The sequence below is a fragment of the Bufo bufo genome, chromosome 2 (assembly GCF_905171765.1).
Source record: "Bufo bufo chromosome 2, aBufBuf1.1, whole genome shotgun sequence".
Classification (NCBI taxonomy): domain Eukaryota; kingdom Metazoa; phylum Chordata; class Amphibia; order Anura; family Bufonidae; genus Bufo; species Bufo bufo.
Genome location: NC_053390.1, coordinates 579,727,081 through 579,740,415, shown reverse-complemented (window position 1 = coordinate 579,740,415; position 13,335 = coordinate 579,727,081). Strand labels below are relative to the sequence as shown.

The 13,335-nt window shown below is 45.1% G+C and overlaps 1 protein-coding gene across 1 annotated transcript in view; it reads right to left on the bottom strand.

The window, feature by feature from the left end:
- Positions 1-13,335, bottom strand: part of NFKB1 (nuclear factor kappa B subunit 1) — a 139,322-nt gene that overhangs the window by 3,018 nt on the left and 122,969 nt on the right. Inside the window, exons 22-23 of the mRNA XM_040418220.1 lie at positions 5,343-5,515; positions 3,720-3,864 (exon numbers count right to left, since the gene is read on the bottom strand). Of these exons, the coding sequence (XP_040274154.1) occupies positions 3,720-3,864; positions 5,343-5,515 (318 nt within the window). The remainder of the gene's footprint in view (positions 1-3,719; positions 3,865-5,342; positions 5,516-13,335) is intronic.

Genomic DNA, 13,335 nt, shown 5'->3' with positions numbered 1-13,335 from the left:
TCCGGTAGTAAATCCTGGACGAGGCCGGCTTCCGTGCGCGGCTCATGGTACGAACCATATCCGCCGAAAAAACCCAGTCGCGTTAAAACTGCGGTCTCAATACCCATGCCGTTAAACGTAGCGACCCTAAATGCTGGTGGAAGATCGGCCCTTGAGAGAGAAGGTCTTCTCTTAGAAGCAGCGGCCAAGGCGCGTCTCCCAGGAGCAGCATTAGGTCGGCGTAACAAGGCCGGCGAGGCCAATCCGGGGCTATCAGGATCGTAGGCATGCCCTCTGTCGCGATTTTCCGGAGAACCTGCGGCAAAAGGGGGAGGGGCGGAAACATGTACAGGAGGGAAAATTCCGTCCACGGAAGAACGAGAGAGTCGGCGCCGTACGCCCTCGGGTCCTTGGACCTGGACAGGAAGGTGGGGAGCTTGTGGTTGAACCTGGAGGCCATGAGATCCACATCCGGACGACCCCAACGGAGGCAAATGGACTCGAAAACGTCGGGATGCAGAGACCACTCGCCCGGGTCGATCGTGGTCCGGCTGAGGAAGTCCGCCGCCCAGTTGTCCACCCCCGGGATGTAAATTGCCGACAGGGCCAGGACATGAGTTTCCGCCCAGCGAAGGATGTGAGATACTTCCCGCATAGACGCTGTGCTGCGAGTGCCCCCCTGATGATTTATGTATGCCACGGCCGTGGCGTTGTCCGACTGGAAACGGACGGGATGACCCCGAAGCAGGGGAGTCCAGTGCCGGAGCGATAGGAGAATTGCCCTCAGTTCCAGAATGTTTATCGGCAGCTTGGACTCCGATGGCGACCAAGTGCCCTGGACGGACCGGGGAGGAAACACCCCCCCCCCCCCCCAACCCTGCAGACTGGCGTCGGTAGGGGACCACCAACCAGGTCATCGGCAGAAAGGATTTTCCCTGGAGGGGGGTCTGTAACCACCAGAGGAGGGAGGTCCGAACATGGGGATGTAGGGGGAAGGGCCGGTCCAGACTCTCCAGGGACTTGTCCCAGGCAGACAGGATCGCCGTCTGGAAGACGTGGGAGTGATATTGCGCTAACGGAATCGCTTCGAAGCAGGACACCATCTGTCCCAATACTCGCATGCTGGACCGGAAGGACGGACGGCAGTGGAGAAGAAGGGTCCGAACAGAGCTGTGAAGGGTCAGGCGCTTTTCCGGTGGGAGCCGAACCTCCGCCGCTTCTGTATCCAGCAGCTTCCCCAGGAAGACAAGTTGTCTGGAAGGGGTAAGCGAAGATTTGGGAAGGTTGATAACCCAACCAAACCGCTCCAGGGTTTGCAGCATGAGGTCCACGCTGGTGAACGTCTGGGAAAAGGAGGGCGCCTTGATGAGCAGATCGTCCAAGTAGAGAAGTAGAAAAACACCCCTGGAGCGGAGCAAGGCCAGGACAGGGGCCAGGATCTTGGTGAACACCCAAGGAGCCTTCGCCAGGCCGAAGGGGAGGGCGAGAAATTGATAGTGGTCGTTCCCCACCGCAAAGCGAAGGAAACGCTGGTGGCACCGAGCGATCGGGAAGTGGAGGTAAGCATCCCGGATGTCGATACAAGACAGAAACTCCCCTTTTTCCAGAGAAGCCACCACGGACCGGAGGGACTCCATCCTGAATCGGCGAAGACGGAGAAACCGAGTTAACCGTTTGAGCTCCAATATCGGTCTCACCGAGCCTTCCTTTTTGGGGACCACAAAAAGGTTCGAGTAGAACCCCTTGAATCTGTCCCTTGGAGGAACGGGAGTAATCACTCCCTTGTCCAGAAGGGTGCGAATGGCTTCGGAGAAGGCGGCTGCACACTGGGGGTCCCTCGGGACACGGGAGCGAAAGAAGTGATTCGGAGGGAGGGAGGCGAATTCGATTTTGTATCCGGATGACACAATCTCGAGAGCCCAGGTGTCGGAGACGTGTGCCTGCCAGATGTCCCTGAAAAGGAGGAGGCGGCCCCCCACCCGGGTGGGTGGGGGCGCACCTTCAGGCGGGGGTCTGCTTGGCCAAGGAGGGGCCAGCAGGTTGGGACTTACGCCAGGAGGGTTGGGTCCGAAAAAAGGGTTTTTTTACATCTATCCTGGGAGGAATTATATGACGGGCCGGTCGCGGGTTGAGGGCCGGAGGACCTGCGGGAGGACCTAAAACGAGAGAAACCAGGACGGCCTCGAGTGGTGCTCTTGGTCCTAGGCTGGGGAAGATGGGTGCTCTTCCCCCCCGTGGCTTCAGAAATGATCTCGTCCAAGCGGGTCTCGCGAAGGGAAGGCCAGCAAGAGACCGTTTTGAAGCGGCATCCGCCGTCCAAACTTTTAGTCAAAGTTCTCTCCTGGCTGAGACAGCCAGAGCAGAGGCACGGGCAATGAGGGCACCCGCATCAAGGGAGGCCTCACAAATGAATTTCCCTGCCTGAACAACGAGCTGGGCTAAAGAACGGAGGTCCTGAATGGAGACTTCCGAATCAAGTTCCTGGTCCAGCTGGGAAACCCATTCCGAGACCGCCTTCCCGGCCCAGGCGGAAGCAAAGACCGGTCTGAGGGCTGAACCGGAGGCGGCAAATATGGCTTTTGTAAGGGATTCCATGCGACAGTCTTCAGTGGACTGAAGAGAGGAACCGTCCGCCACAGGAATGGCCCTGCAAAGCAGGGAGTGTCTTGCCTCCTTGGACACTAAGCAAAAACTGGTAGTCTCTCTCTCCAGGCTGAGGGTATAGCTGCTGGAGGAGGGGCTTAACAGTTTTCACTTAGTGTCACGCCTCCTAGGGAGTTGAGCTATACCCAAGGTTTCCTGTGTCCCCCAAGGAAATGGGCGAGAAATTAAAAATAAAAACAAAAAATAATAAAATACAAATAAAAGGAAAAAATAAAAAGTGCTAAATAGTAGAGTGTTCATTGTCGCCCAACAGTCTTTTTATGACTTCTTGGGGGACATATTATGTGGCAAAAATATATTTAAATAATAAGTAATAAACCAATTATAAAAAAAATAATACAATAAAATATTAATAAAATAAAAAGGAAAAAGTGAAAAATTTAGAAAAAGTGTCAGTGTCCCCAAAGGTCTTTTCATGACCTCTTGGAGGATATTATTTGTAGCAAAAATATATAAAAAAATTAAGTTAAAAAAGATAAAAATAATAAAATACATAAAAGAAAAAACACCCACACCAACCAAAACCATTGCCATTATCGCGAAACTATACGTATTATATAACAAAATGACCGACACAAAATAGGGGACTAATTTATAATAATTTATTTTGGTGGCAGTTTGCATATTTAAAGAATAAGGAGTTATAGTTTGAAAAAAAAAAATACTTTTTAAAAATGTTTTGTAGTTTCCCCTAAATAAAAATAAATTATAAGGCCCTATGTGTCAAGTGAAAAATTGTTGCAAAAATTATTTTGGTAGTCCCAACACGTAAAAAAGTTCTAACAACCGTTCGAACCACCACGTGCAATAAATCACAAAAAAAAGTGTCTGTTCAGGCATGGTTATTAAAGTGTTAACCAATAAGTGCTTTCCTCACTAATAAGGGAAAGTGCTTACTGGTTATTGCATGGCGCCTGTAACTGGCAGGGGGTGGTAATAACCAGGGAGTGCCATCCTCTTATTTGCGGCCCCTTGAAATAGAGCGATGTTACAATGCGGCCCTCAGACCTAAAAGGTTGTGCACCCCTGTTATAGAGCATGGACCAAGCTAAGCTAATATCCCTAGATATGCTCACCTCTTTCCTGTGTCTCAGAAAGATAATCAGAAGCTTTGGGTGTATGTTTAATGCTTGGCTGTGACTGCTCAATGACATCGATAGCTTCTGTGAATGACATTGTTTTCAAGGCTGTAAGTAGTTCTGCTACTGTTCCTCCCGAAACCTAGAGTAAAGTGAGAAACGTGAATTTAGGAACATAAACCGTAGATGCTGTCATTTAATTGGAGCTTCCACCAACACAAGTAAGGTTATGTTCACATCTTGACTAAAGGTAATCCGGCGGTCTGTTCTGGCATAGAAACAGACTACCAGAGTTGCCGTATCCAGCTTGGCAAATACAACTGGATCCCCATTGACTATAACTTCAGTAGTCTGTTCCTCTGCCACAACAGACAACAGGACTACTTTAGTGGAGATGTGAACCTACCCTTACCCTCATTTTAATCATTTATTTGGTTATCTAATTGCTAAATTAAAGAATAAAGAGAATAAAGAAAACTGCCCTATCTGTCATGAAAAAGAGTTGCAAAAATATTTTTTTTTATCCCAACAAGTAAAAAAGGGTAAGGAATGTTTAACTAGTAAGTGTGCTAAATCACAAGAAAGTCCTAGTCATAAAGGCATAAGGGACTGGAATATGAGATCATGAAGCTGTGAAATGATAATCTGTAGGCCTCATGCACACAACTGTATTTTGCATCCATGTCCAATCTGTTTTTTTTTTTTTTTGCATATTGCACATGGACCCATTCAGTTCTATGTCATTCGTGTGCTGTCTGTATCCATATGTCTGTTCCGCAACTGATTGAATATGTCCTATTCTTGTCCGTTTTGCAGACGAGAGCAGATATTTCTATTTATAGGTTTCAGAAAAATGCGAATTACACATGGAAGGTATTCGCATTTTGCTAATTTGTGGTTTGTAGACCACAATATGGACGCCTTACTTACATGCTGCCTACTTTATATACTCCACTACTCCTTACAATTAAGGAAGCAAAAATAAGCAAAATGATGAAAGTTGTGGAAACACACTGCATCAAACCATGACACAAAAGGAAAAAGTAGAAGGCAATGTATAAAAATGCAATGGCTATGAGTTCCCCTTCTAATGTGATCTTATGCCTCACACAAGATCAAGAATGAGAAATATGGGTTGTTATGCTTTTTGATTGAGAAGTTTAGTATGCAGTTGTAGCTTGAAGTGTGTGTAGGCACAGTGCTAGAATCCAAGTAAATGGGTACTGACGACCTGAGATCAGCCATTCCTAAAATAATTCTGTCCATCCGCTCTCACTGCTCATCTGAAGCACAATGCTGATGTTATATTCCTACCAACAAATAATTCTTCAAAATGAGTCACCCAAACATACAGGGGTATTCTAAAGTAAAAAAAAAAAAGCTTCCTCAATAGTGTCGGAGTCCCTACATGGGATCATGGCACACAGGGCCTTGTGTAAAGGCGTTGGCTTTAGGTTTCCAACCAAGGAATCTATGTAGATCAAAAGTTTAGAAGTGTGCTGGAGTTTTGATATACACTGTTATTTTTTAAAGCCCTCGGGGAAAGCCCTCTTTTTGTTTAGGAATACCCCTTTAAATTCCCTAGAAAAAAGACACCTATTCACTTCAAGTTATGTTTACCTCAAAATTGTCCAGTAATGTTTTGGAAGGTGAAGGGCTTAACCTAAAAGCATTATTTAAAATTCCCAAGCCAAGGTGTTGTGCCAGCGTGGACCAGTTCTTGTCTGCATCTTCACTTTGTAACAATGAGTAAAGCTTCTGCTTTGAGTCTTCGCTGAGGATGTTCATGTCTCCTAGAAAACAAGGATGGTTTAATCTTAAAGGGGTAACCTGGTGTAGAAAACAATTTTAGGTTTGTAATAATAAGTCAGACTGAACAGCAGCTACAAAATATCTGTATAAGGGTACTTTCACACTAGCGTTTTCCTTTTCCGGCATAGAGTTTCGTCCTAGGGGCTCAATACTGGAAAATAACTGATCAGTTTTATCCCCATGCATTCTGAATAGAGAGTAATCCGTTCAGGATGCATCAGTATGTCTTCAGTTCAGTCTTTCTGACTGACCAGGACAAAGATAAAACCGCAGCATGCTACAGTTTTATCTCCGGCCCAAAAAACAGAAGACTTGCCTGAATGCCGGATCCGACATTTTTTTCCATAGAAATGTATTAGTGCCGGATCCGGCATTCAAAATACCGGAAAAAAATAGAAACGGGATCAGTTTGTCCGTATGACAAACAGACAGACGGATCCGATCTTGCAAGGCATTTGTGAGACTGATCCGTCTACAAATGCTGTCCATTTACATGCAGATTGCCGGATCCGGCAGGCAGTTCCAGCGACAGAACTGCTTGCCGGATCACTCTGCTGCAAGTGTGAAAGCACCCTTAAGCAACATTGGTCACTGTTTAAAGGGGTTCTCTGGGATTTTTCATAACCTTAGGATAGGTCATCAATATCAGATTGGCGGGGGTCCAACACCCGTCACCTCAGCTAATCAGTTGTACTAGGAGACGGCGCACGCACTGCGCATGTGCCATCCCCATTCTCTCATACAGCAGCGAGCAGGAAGAGAGAAAGGAGACTGCACGTGCGCACTGTCTCTTTATACAGCTGAATGGCAGGGGTGCTGGGTCTCGGAACCATGCCGATCTGATATTGATGACCTATAGTGATGCCTTTAGGAGGCATTCCGTCATAATAGAAGTCTATAGGCCACATAACAGATCCGTCTGGTTTCCCTTATGCAGGAGGCCGATATGTTATGCCCATAGTCTTCTATTAACCACTTCCCATCTGGGCCATTTACCCCCTTCCTGACCAGGCCTAATTTTGCAAAACTGACTTATTACCACATAAAGTGAGATATCTTTGGAACGCCTTTACTTATCCAAGTCATTCAGAGATTGTTTTCTCGTGACACATTGTACTTCATGATAGTCATAAATTTGAGTCAATATATTTCACCTTTATTTATGAAAAAATCCCAAATTTACCAAAAATTTTGAAAAATTCGCAATTTTCTACATTTCTATTTCTCTGCTTTTAAAACAAAGTGATACCTCATAAAATATTTATTACTTAACATTCCCCATATGTCTACTTTATGTTGGCATCATTTTGGAAATGTCATTTAATTTTTTTAGGACGTTAGAAGGCTTAGAAGTTTAGAAGCAATTCTTCAAATTTTTAAGAAAATTGCCAAAACCCACTTTTTAAGGACCAGTTCATGTCTGAAGTCACTTTGTGGGGCCTACATAGTGGATACCCCCATAAATGACCCCATTGTAGAAACTACACCCCTCAAGTTACTTAAAACCGATTTTACAAACTTTGTTAACCCTTTAGGCGTTCCACAAGAATGAAAGGAAAATGAAGATCAAATATTTATTACCCAGATTCTGCGGTTTACAGAAACACCCCACATGTGGTCATAAACTGCTGTATGGGCACACGGCAGGGCGCAGAAGAAAAGGAACTCCACATGGTTTTAAATGCCATTTCCCATTTGAAGCCCCCCTGATGCACCCTTACAGTAGAAACTCCCAAGAAGTGATCCCATTTTGGAAACTAGGGGATAAGGTGCCAGTTTTATTGGTACTATTTTTGGGTACATATGATTTTTTGATCATTCATTATAACACTTTATGGGGCAAGGTGACCAAAAAATTGGTTGTTTTAGCACAGTTTTTATTTATTTATTTTTACAGCGTTCCCCTGAGGGGTTCGGTCAAGTGACATTTTTATAGAGCAGATTGTTCCGGACGTGGCGATACCTAATATGTATACTTTTTCTTATTTATTAAAGTTTTACACAATAGCATTTTTGAAACAAAAAAAAATTATGTTTTAATGTGTCCATGTTCTGAGAGCTATATTTATTTTTTATTTTTTGAGAGATTTTCTTATGTAGGGGCTCATTTTTTGCAGGATGAGGTGACTGTTTTATTGGTACCATTTTGTGGGACATACGCCTTTTTGATCACTTGGTGTTGCACTTTTTGTAATGTAAGGTGACAAAAATTGCTTGTTTTGACAGTTATTATATATTTTTTTATGGTGTTTATTGGACTGGTTACCACTGAGGAAGGGGTCACTGTTATATCCCCGAAACGCGTATGGGCCATACCTTGCACCGGCATGCTGGTAAAGAATCTCCCCTGGACATGAATTAAAGCCTCCGGAAGAAAGTTATAAAGCTTTGACGATATATGCTTTCATTGAGCGCACAAACCAGCCGTGGTAACGTAGCTTGGATAAGCGCAGCTGACATCCATCATACTACAAACTACCAAGCCCACATCCACACATCGACCAGACTAAGGTAACAAGGATATATAGCAACTGTACCTGGGTGGGACGCCACCTTGAGAAGTTACCGCACTGTACCTTCTGGTCTTCTATGTGTGTTATTTGAAAGACTGGTGACTTATGCGCATGCTGCTATAGAAAGTCAGTAACAACTGTGGACTGTGAATAGCTAAAGTTATCCATTCCGGATAGCGTGGATTAACGATTTCGCATGTGAAGACTTGAATATAGTCTGAAGTCTGCTGGACATCAATTATTACTGCCATTTGAACGCACTTTGCACTTTCCATTGCGGTATAGGAGGAACAATTTATGTTTAAATTCACCTACAGATTGCGGATTCTCTATGGTTGAATTTTACTATTGACACTTTTTATATATCAATATTATTGCTGATTTTTCACTGCCGCCATTTACTGCTATTGTATTGTATAGTTCAGTGCTACTTATTTATTCCATATGCTGCTGTGTTTATTTTTAAATATATTTTAAATAAAGCACTTAAATATTTTAATACCTCTATCTCGATTTTGGCTGCATATTTAGAGTGCCAGGTCTTTCTCTTTACTTTCTAAATACCTTTCTGTGGCTGGGTGGGCCACATAGACCTAGAGCACCTGTTCCATATTGTCTAGTTGTAGCGATCCACAGATACCTTATACGTTTATTGGACTGGGTCGATTATGTGATATATATATTTTTAAACTCGCTTTATTGAAGAATAACAAGCAAGGTACGTTATAGAGCATTCAGAAAAGTATGTGGTGAGTTACACATCTCATAATACATATCAGAATTCTACAACATCGTGACAAGTAAGAGCAAAGATACATCGATAATACAGTACGTTATTAAAACATCCTGGTTAACAGTCCCAAATTGTGTTGTGATAACTTTAAATAAGTACCTTCCTAAATTCCGGAATACTGAGTGAGAAGATATACAAGGTTACTGCACCATAGAGTGTAAGTGGGCCATCGTGAAAGTCAACGGAGAGGCACACCACGGTCCCCATATCTTTTGGAATTTTTAAGGACACCCCCTGCGGGAATAGATAATCCTCTCAAACGGAATTATGTTATTGACTAGGGCTTTCCATTGGCCAACCGTGGGGGGCCTGTCCGCCATCCATCCAAGAGCAATAGCCTTTCTGGCGAGGAAAAGAGCCTCCCTAATGAAAGTGAGTGTATAGCGTGATCGCAAATCATCTTTAAGAATTCCTAGGAAACAAGCTTTGGGGCATACCTCTAGAGAGTCTAGAGTATCTAGGATCAAGGTGGATATGACATCAATTACAGCCCTCCAGTATGGGCGAATGTGACTACAGTCCCACATGAGGTGCCAGAAATCCGCATTTAACTGCGCACACCTGTGGCATCCCGTCTGGGGCCTCCTACCCATTTTAAAAAGACTAGTCGGTGTAACATCTATGTCGTATAAAAAGTTGTGTCAGTCTATTAGTGAGGGACGGTGATACAACTACTGGAGCCTCTAAGGCCTCGTTCCATTCTTCATCTGACAAAGTAGGTATGTTGCCTCTCCATTTGCACTCCGCACCCAAGGGAGAAGCAGAGAATTTGAGATTGAGCAGGTGTGTATAAAGAGCAGATATCAATCCCCTTGGCCCCTGAGTTCTAAAAACCCCAATGAGTGGATATGCCGAGACCGGCCCCTTGAGAGCTCGTAATTGGGCCTGGAGGGCATGTCTCAACTGCAAATATCTAAAGAAATGTGGTCTCAAAATTCCAACTTTGGTCTGTAACTGAGAGAAGGAGAATAGAATGCCATTTTCATATAGATCTTTCAGATAGTGTACCCCATATCCTTTCCATACAATTTCCCCTTCACAATGTAACAGATGAGGAAGTAGTGGGTTATTCCACAGTGGAATATCATCCGGTAGGTCATTGTATTGCTGCATCTTTGCAGCTCTCCACACCTGATGCGCAAGTCTATGGATCTGTAAAAACGAACCTGATACAGATGCAAGGCCTTCAAGAACGGGCCATAGAGTGGAGAGCCGCAAGTACTCCTGCAGATAATATTCAGAATTGGGAAGCACATCCCGGGTCACCCATGACACCAAATATCGCAGTTGACCAGCGAGGAAATACAAAAATAAGTCTGGCAAGGCCGCCCCCCCTTTATCCCAGCTCCTCTGTAGGGATTTAATGGCCAGTTTCCGCCTGTTCCTGCCCCATATGAAGGACGCCATAATCAAGTGTAATCTATCAAAAAATGTACGTGGGATTGGTACACAGGCATGTTCCAGCAGATACAGAGCTTTAGGTTGGAGAATCATTTTGATTAGGTTTATCCGACCCATGGTGGACAGCGGTAAGGTGTTCCAAGATTTAAATTTATCCACGAAATATGACATCAAGGGGATCGTGTTTAGTTCATGTGAGATAGCTTGGTCTTTCGTAATAATAACACCTAAATACTTAAATCTTTCTACTACCATCAAATTATAGTATACAGACGGCCAGTCCGAGGCCCATAAAGGCATGATGGCCGATTTTGCCCAATTTATACATAGTCCAGAGAAGGAGCCAAACTGCTCAATAAGGGTTATTGCTCTGGGCAATGTAGATTCCACTGAATCCATGTATAAAATTAGGTCATCAGCATATAAGCCTAACCGATCCTCCCTATTTCCCAGAGCTATACCTTTGAAAGTAACATCCTGACGGATCCTCAGTGCCAGATGCTCAATAGCTACCGCAAATAAAAGGGGAGACAGAGGGCAACCCTGCCTGGTTTCTCTATATAGTTAAAATGTTAATGACAGGGATCCAGTAATCATAATATTCGTGGAAGGGGAACTGTGAAGGATATTAACCCAGCTGATGAACGTGGGACCGAAGCCAAAGTGCCTGAGGACCTGTATCAAGTAAGGCCATTCAACTGAGTCAAACGCCTTGGCAGTGTCTAGCGCCGCCAAAGCCCATAATTTCCGGTCTGCACATCCAAGCTGAGCAATAACCTGTGCCCTTCTTATGTTACTAGAAGTGGAGCGGCCAGGGATAAAGCCAGACTGGTTTTCGTGTATGATAGATGATATTACTCTATTCAATCTGTTCGCTAATAATTTGGTGAGAATTTTGTAGTCTAAGTTTAACAGTGATATAGGGCGATATGACCCGCACTCCAAGGGGTCCTTATCGGGCTTTAGCAGAACTACAATGGAAGTCTCATACAATGATTCCGGGAGCGCACCACCAGCCAAGGACGCCTTATACATGCGCAGGAGCTGGGGTCCCAGAATGTCCACATATCTGGAATACACCTCCAACGGGATCCCATCCGGTCCCGGGGCCTTTCCCAAATTTAATCCCGTGATCGCCTCGTTTACCTCCTCCAATGTAATCTCTCCATCCAACAGCTCTCTATCTGGTGCGGATAGGAGACCTCCTGGAGGTACTCTTCCAATGTATGAGTAGAGTACTGAACCCGAGAGCTATATAAATCCCGATAAAATTCCCCAAAACGACCTAATATACCTTCAGGTTCAGATATCACTACCCCACTATTGTCCGCAATGCGTAATATCGGTGGAGCCATATTGTTCCTACGTACAACCTGCGCCAATACTCTACCCACTCTACTACCCTGCTCAAAGGTCTGCTGCTGCAAGAATAGCATCTTGCGATCACTTTTTCCCCGTAAGTGGTACATGTAATGTCTGCCCTTCAGCATCCAGTCTAACCTGTTCTCCTCTGTAGGATTAGTGACGTACGCAAGTTCTGCATTCCTGCACTGTGTGCCCAAATCCTCCTCCCTAAGACGGGACAATTTCTTGATATAAGAAATGGAAGATTTAAGGCACCCTCGCAGGAAGGCCTTCAGTGTCTCCAACAGGCCGGGTCAGTGTCAGCTAAGTTAATTGCAAGAAAGGTATGAAGCTGGTCAGGTACCCGATCATTTAGAGACATTAAAGATAGCCAGAATGGGTGTATGCGTTGCTTGGAAATGCGAGCAGCAGTGTAAGGATTAGTGATCAAGGCCATAATAGGTGCATGGTCAGACGGACCCTGGGGCCCATAATGTATGTCTCGCATTGCCATAAAGGTGCCAGGGGTGCCCAGGAGGTAATCAATCCTAGATAAAGCTCCGGATACCTCTCCCTCCATATGTCAATCCATCCCAGCTCAGGCAGCAGGCGCGCCAGAGCCGTATTAGATGACCGGCGGATAGAATTGTTGGACGGGTTGCGGAACCTGTCCTTTTTTTCGTCCAGGGGCAGATTAAGATCTCCCATGCCGAGAATCCCGGCTGATGGGAATTGTGCCGCAAACTCCGCCGCTGTCTGGAGCAGCGAGAGACTAGCTGGAGGAGGGTTATACATATTTAGTATGACATACGGCATTCCATTAATATGAGCATACACAAAGACATATTTTCCCTCAAGGTCAATACTCTTGTGATGTGGTTCCCACCGAACTGCCCGGTGTATCAATAGGGACACCCCTCTAGAGTATGAATTGCCATAGACACTCTCCACCCACTGAGCCCAAGGTTTCTTGACTCTCCCTCCCGTTTCCGTGGTAAGGTGTGGTTCCTGCAGCCCTAGAATATGTGGAGCATAACTACGGACATGTGCAAACACAGCCATTCGCTTCCTGGGCCCTCCCAAACCCCTCACATTCCAGGACATCACTCTAAGATCCGCCATAGTGGAGTCCAGGCAAAGTAATAAGGATAGGCACACAGCCACTGGGGTTCACCATGGCGAGAAAAGTACATGTTATCTTGAATACTCATTACTTGATTACAAGACATTTCAATAATAGCGTGTAACATAAGATATACTCTCAACCACCCAAACATTGGGTTAACTGTTAGAACATCAACACTGCTAAAATAGCAAATGGCCATGTGCTTGGGGGACCTGCACGGTGTAGAAAGGTGGAATTCCAGTGCAGGTAGAGAAGCTGGCTCCCCCCCCAATACCAGTGATACTTGCCATTTTCATAGGTACATTCAAAATTGAACGGCAAATAAGTAAACCTCAGTGTCCCTAAGTCCACACAGAGATGTAGTGCAATACGTTACCGAACCACGAGCCAAGGTAACCGTAAATCAATGGTTATAGTGCAGTCCTTGCAGGAACCTTTTCATCTCCCTTATGCAAGCCATTGGAGGCCTCATCTTCAAGCTCGATCACTTGGGAGGGGAACAGCGGGGTCTCCCAGATAGCCAGTCCTCCGCCTCAGCAGGGTTGGAGAAGAAGAGTGACGTGTCGCCGTCCATAACACGTAAACGTGCCGAATACGCCATTGAATACTTGAAGTTCAGCTCCC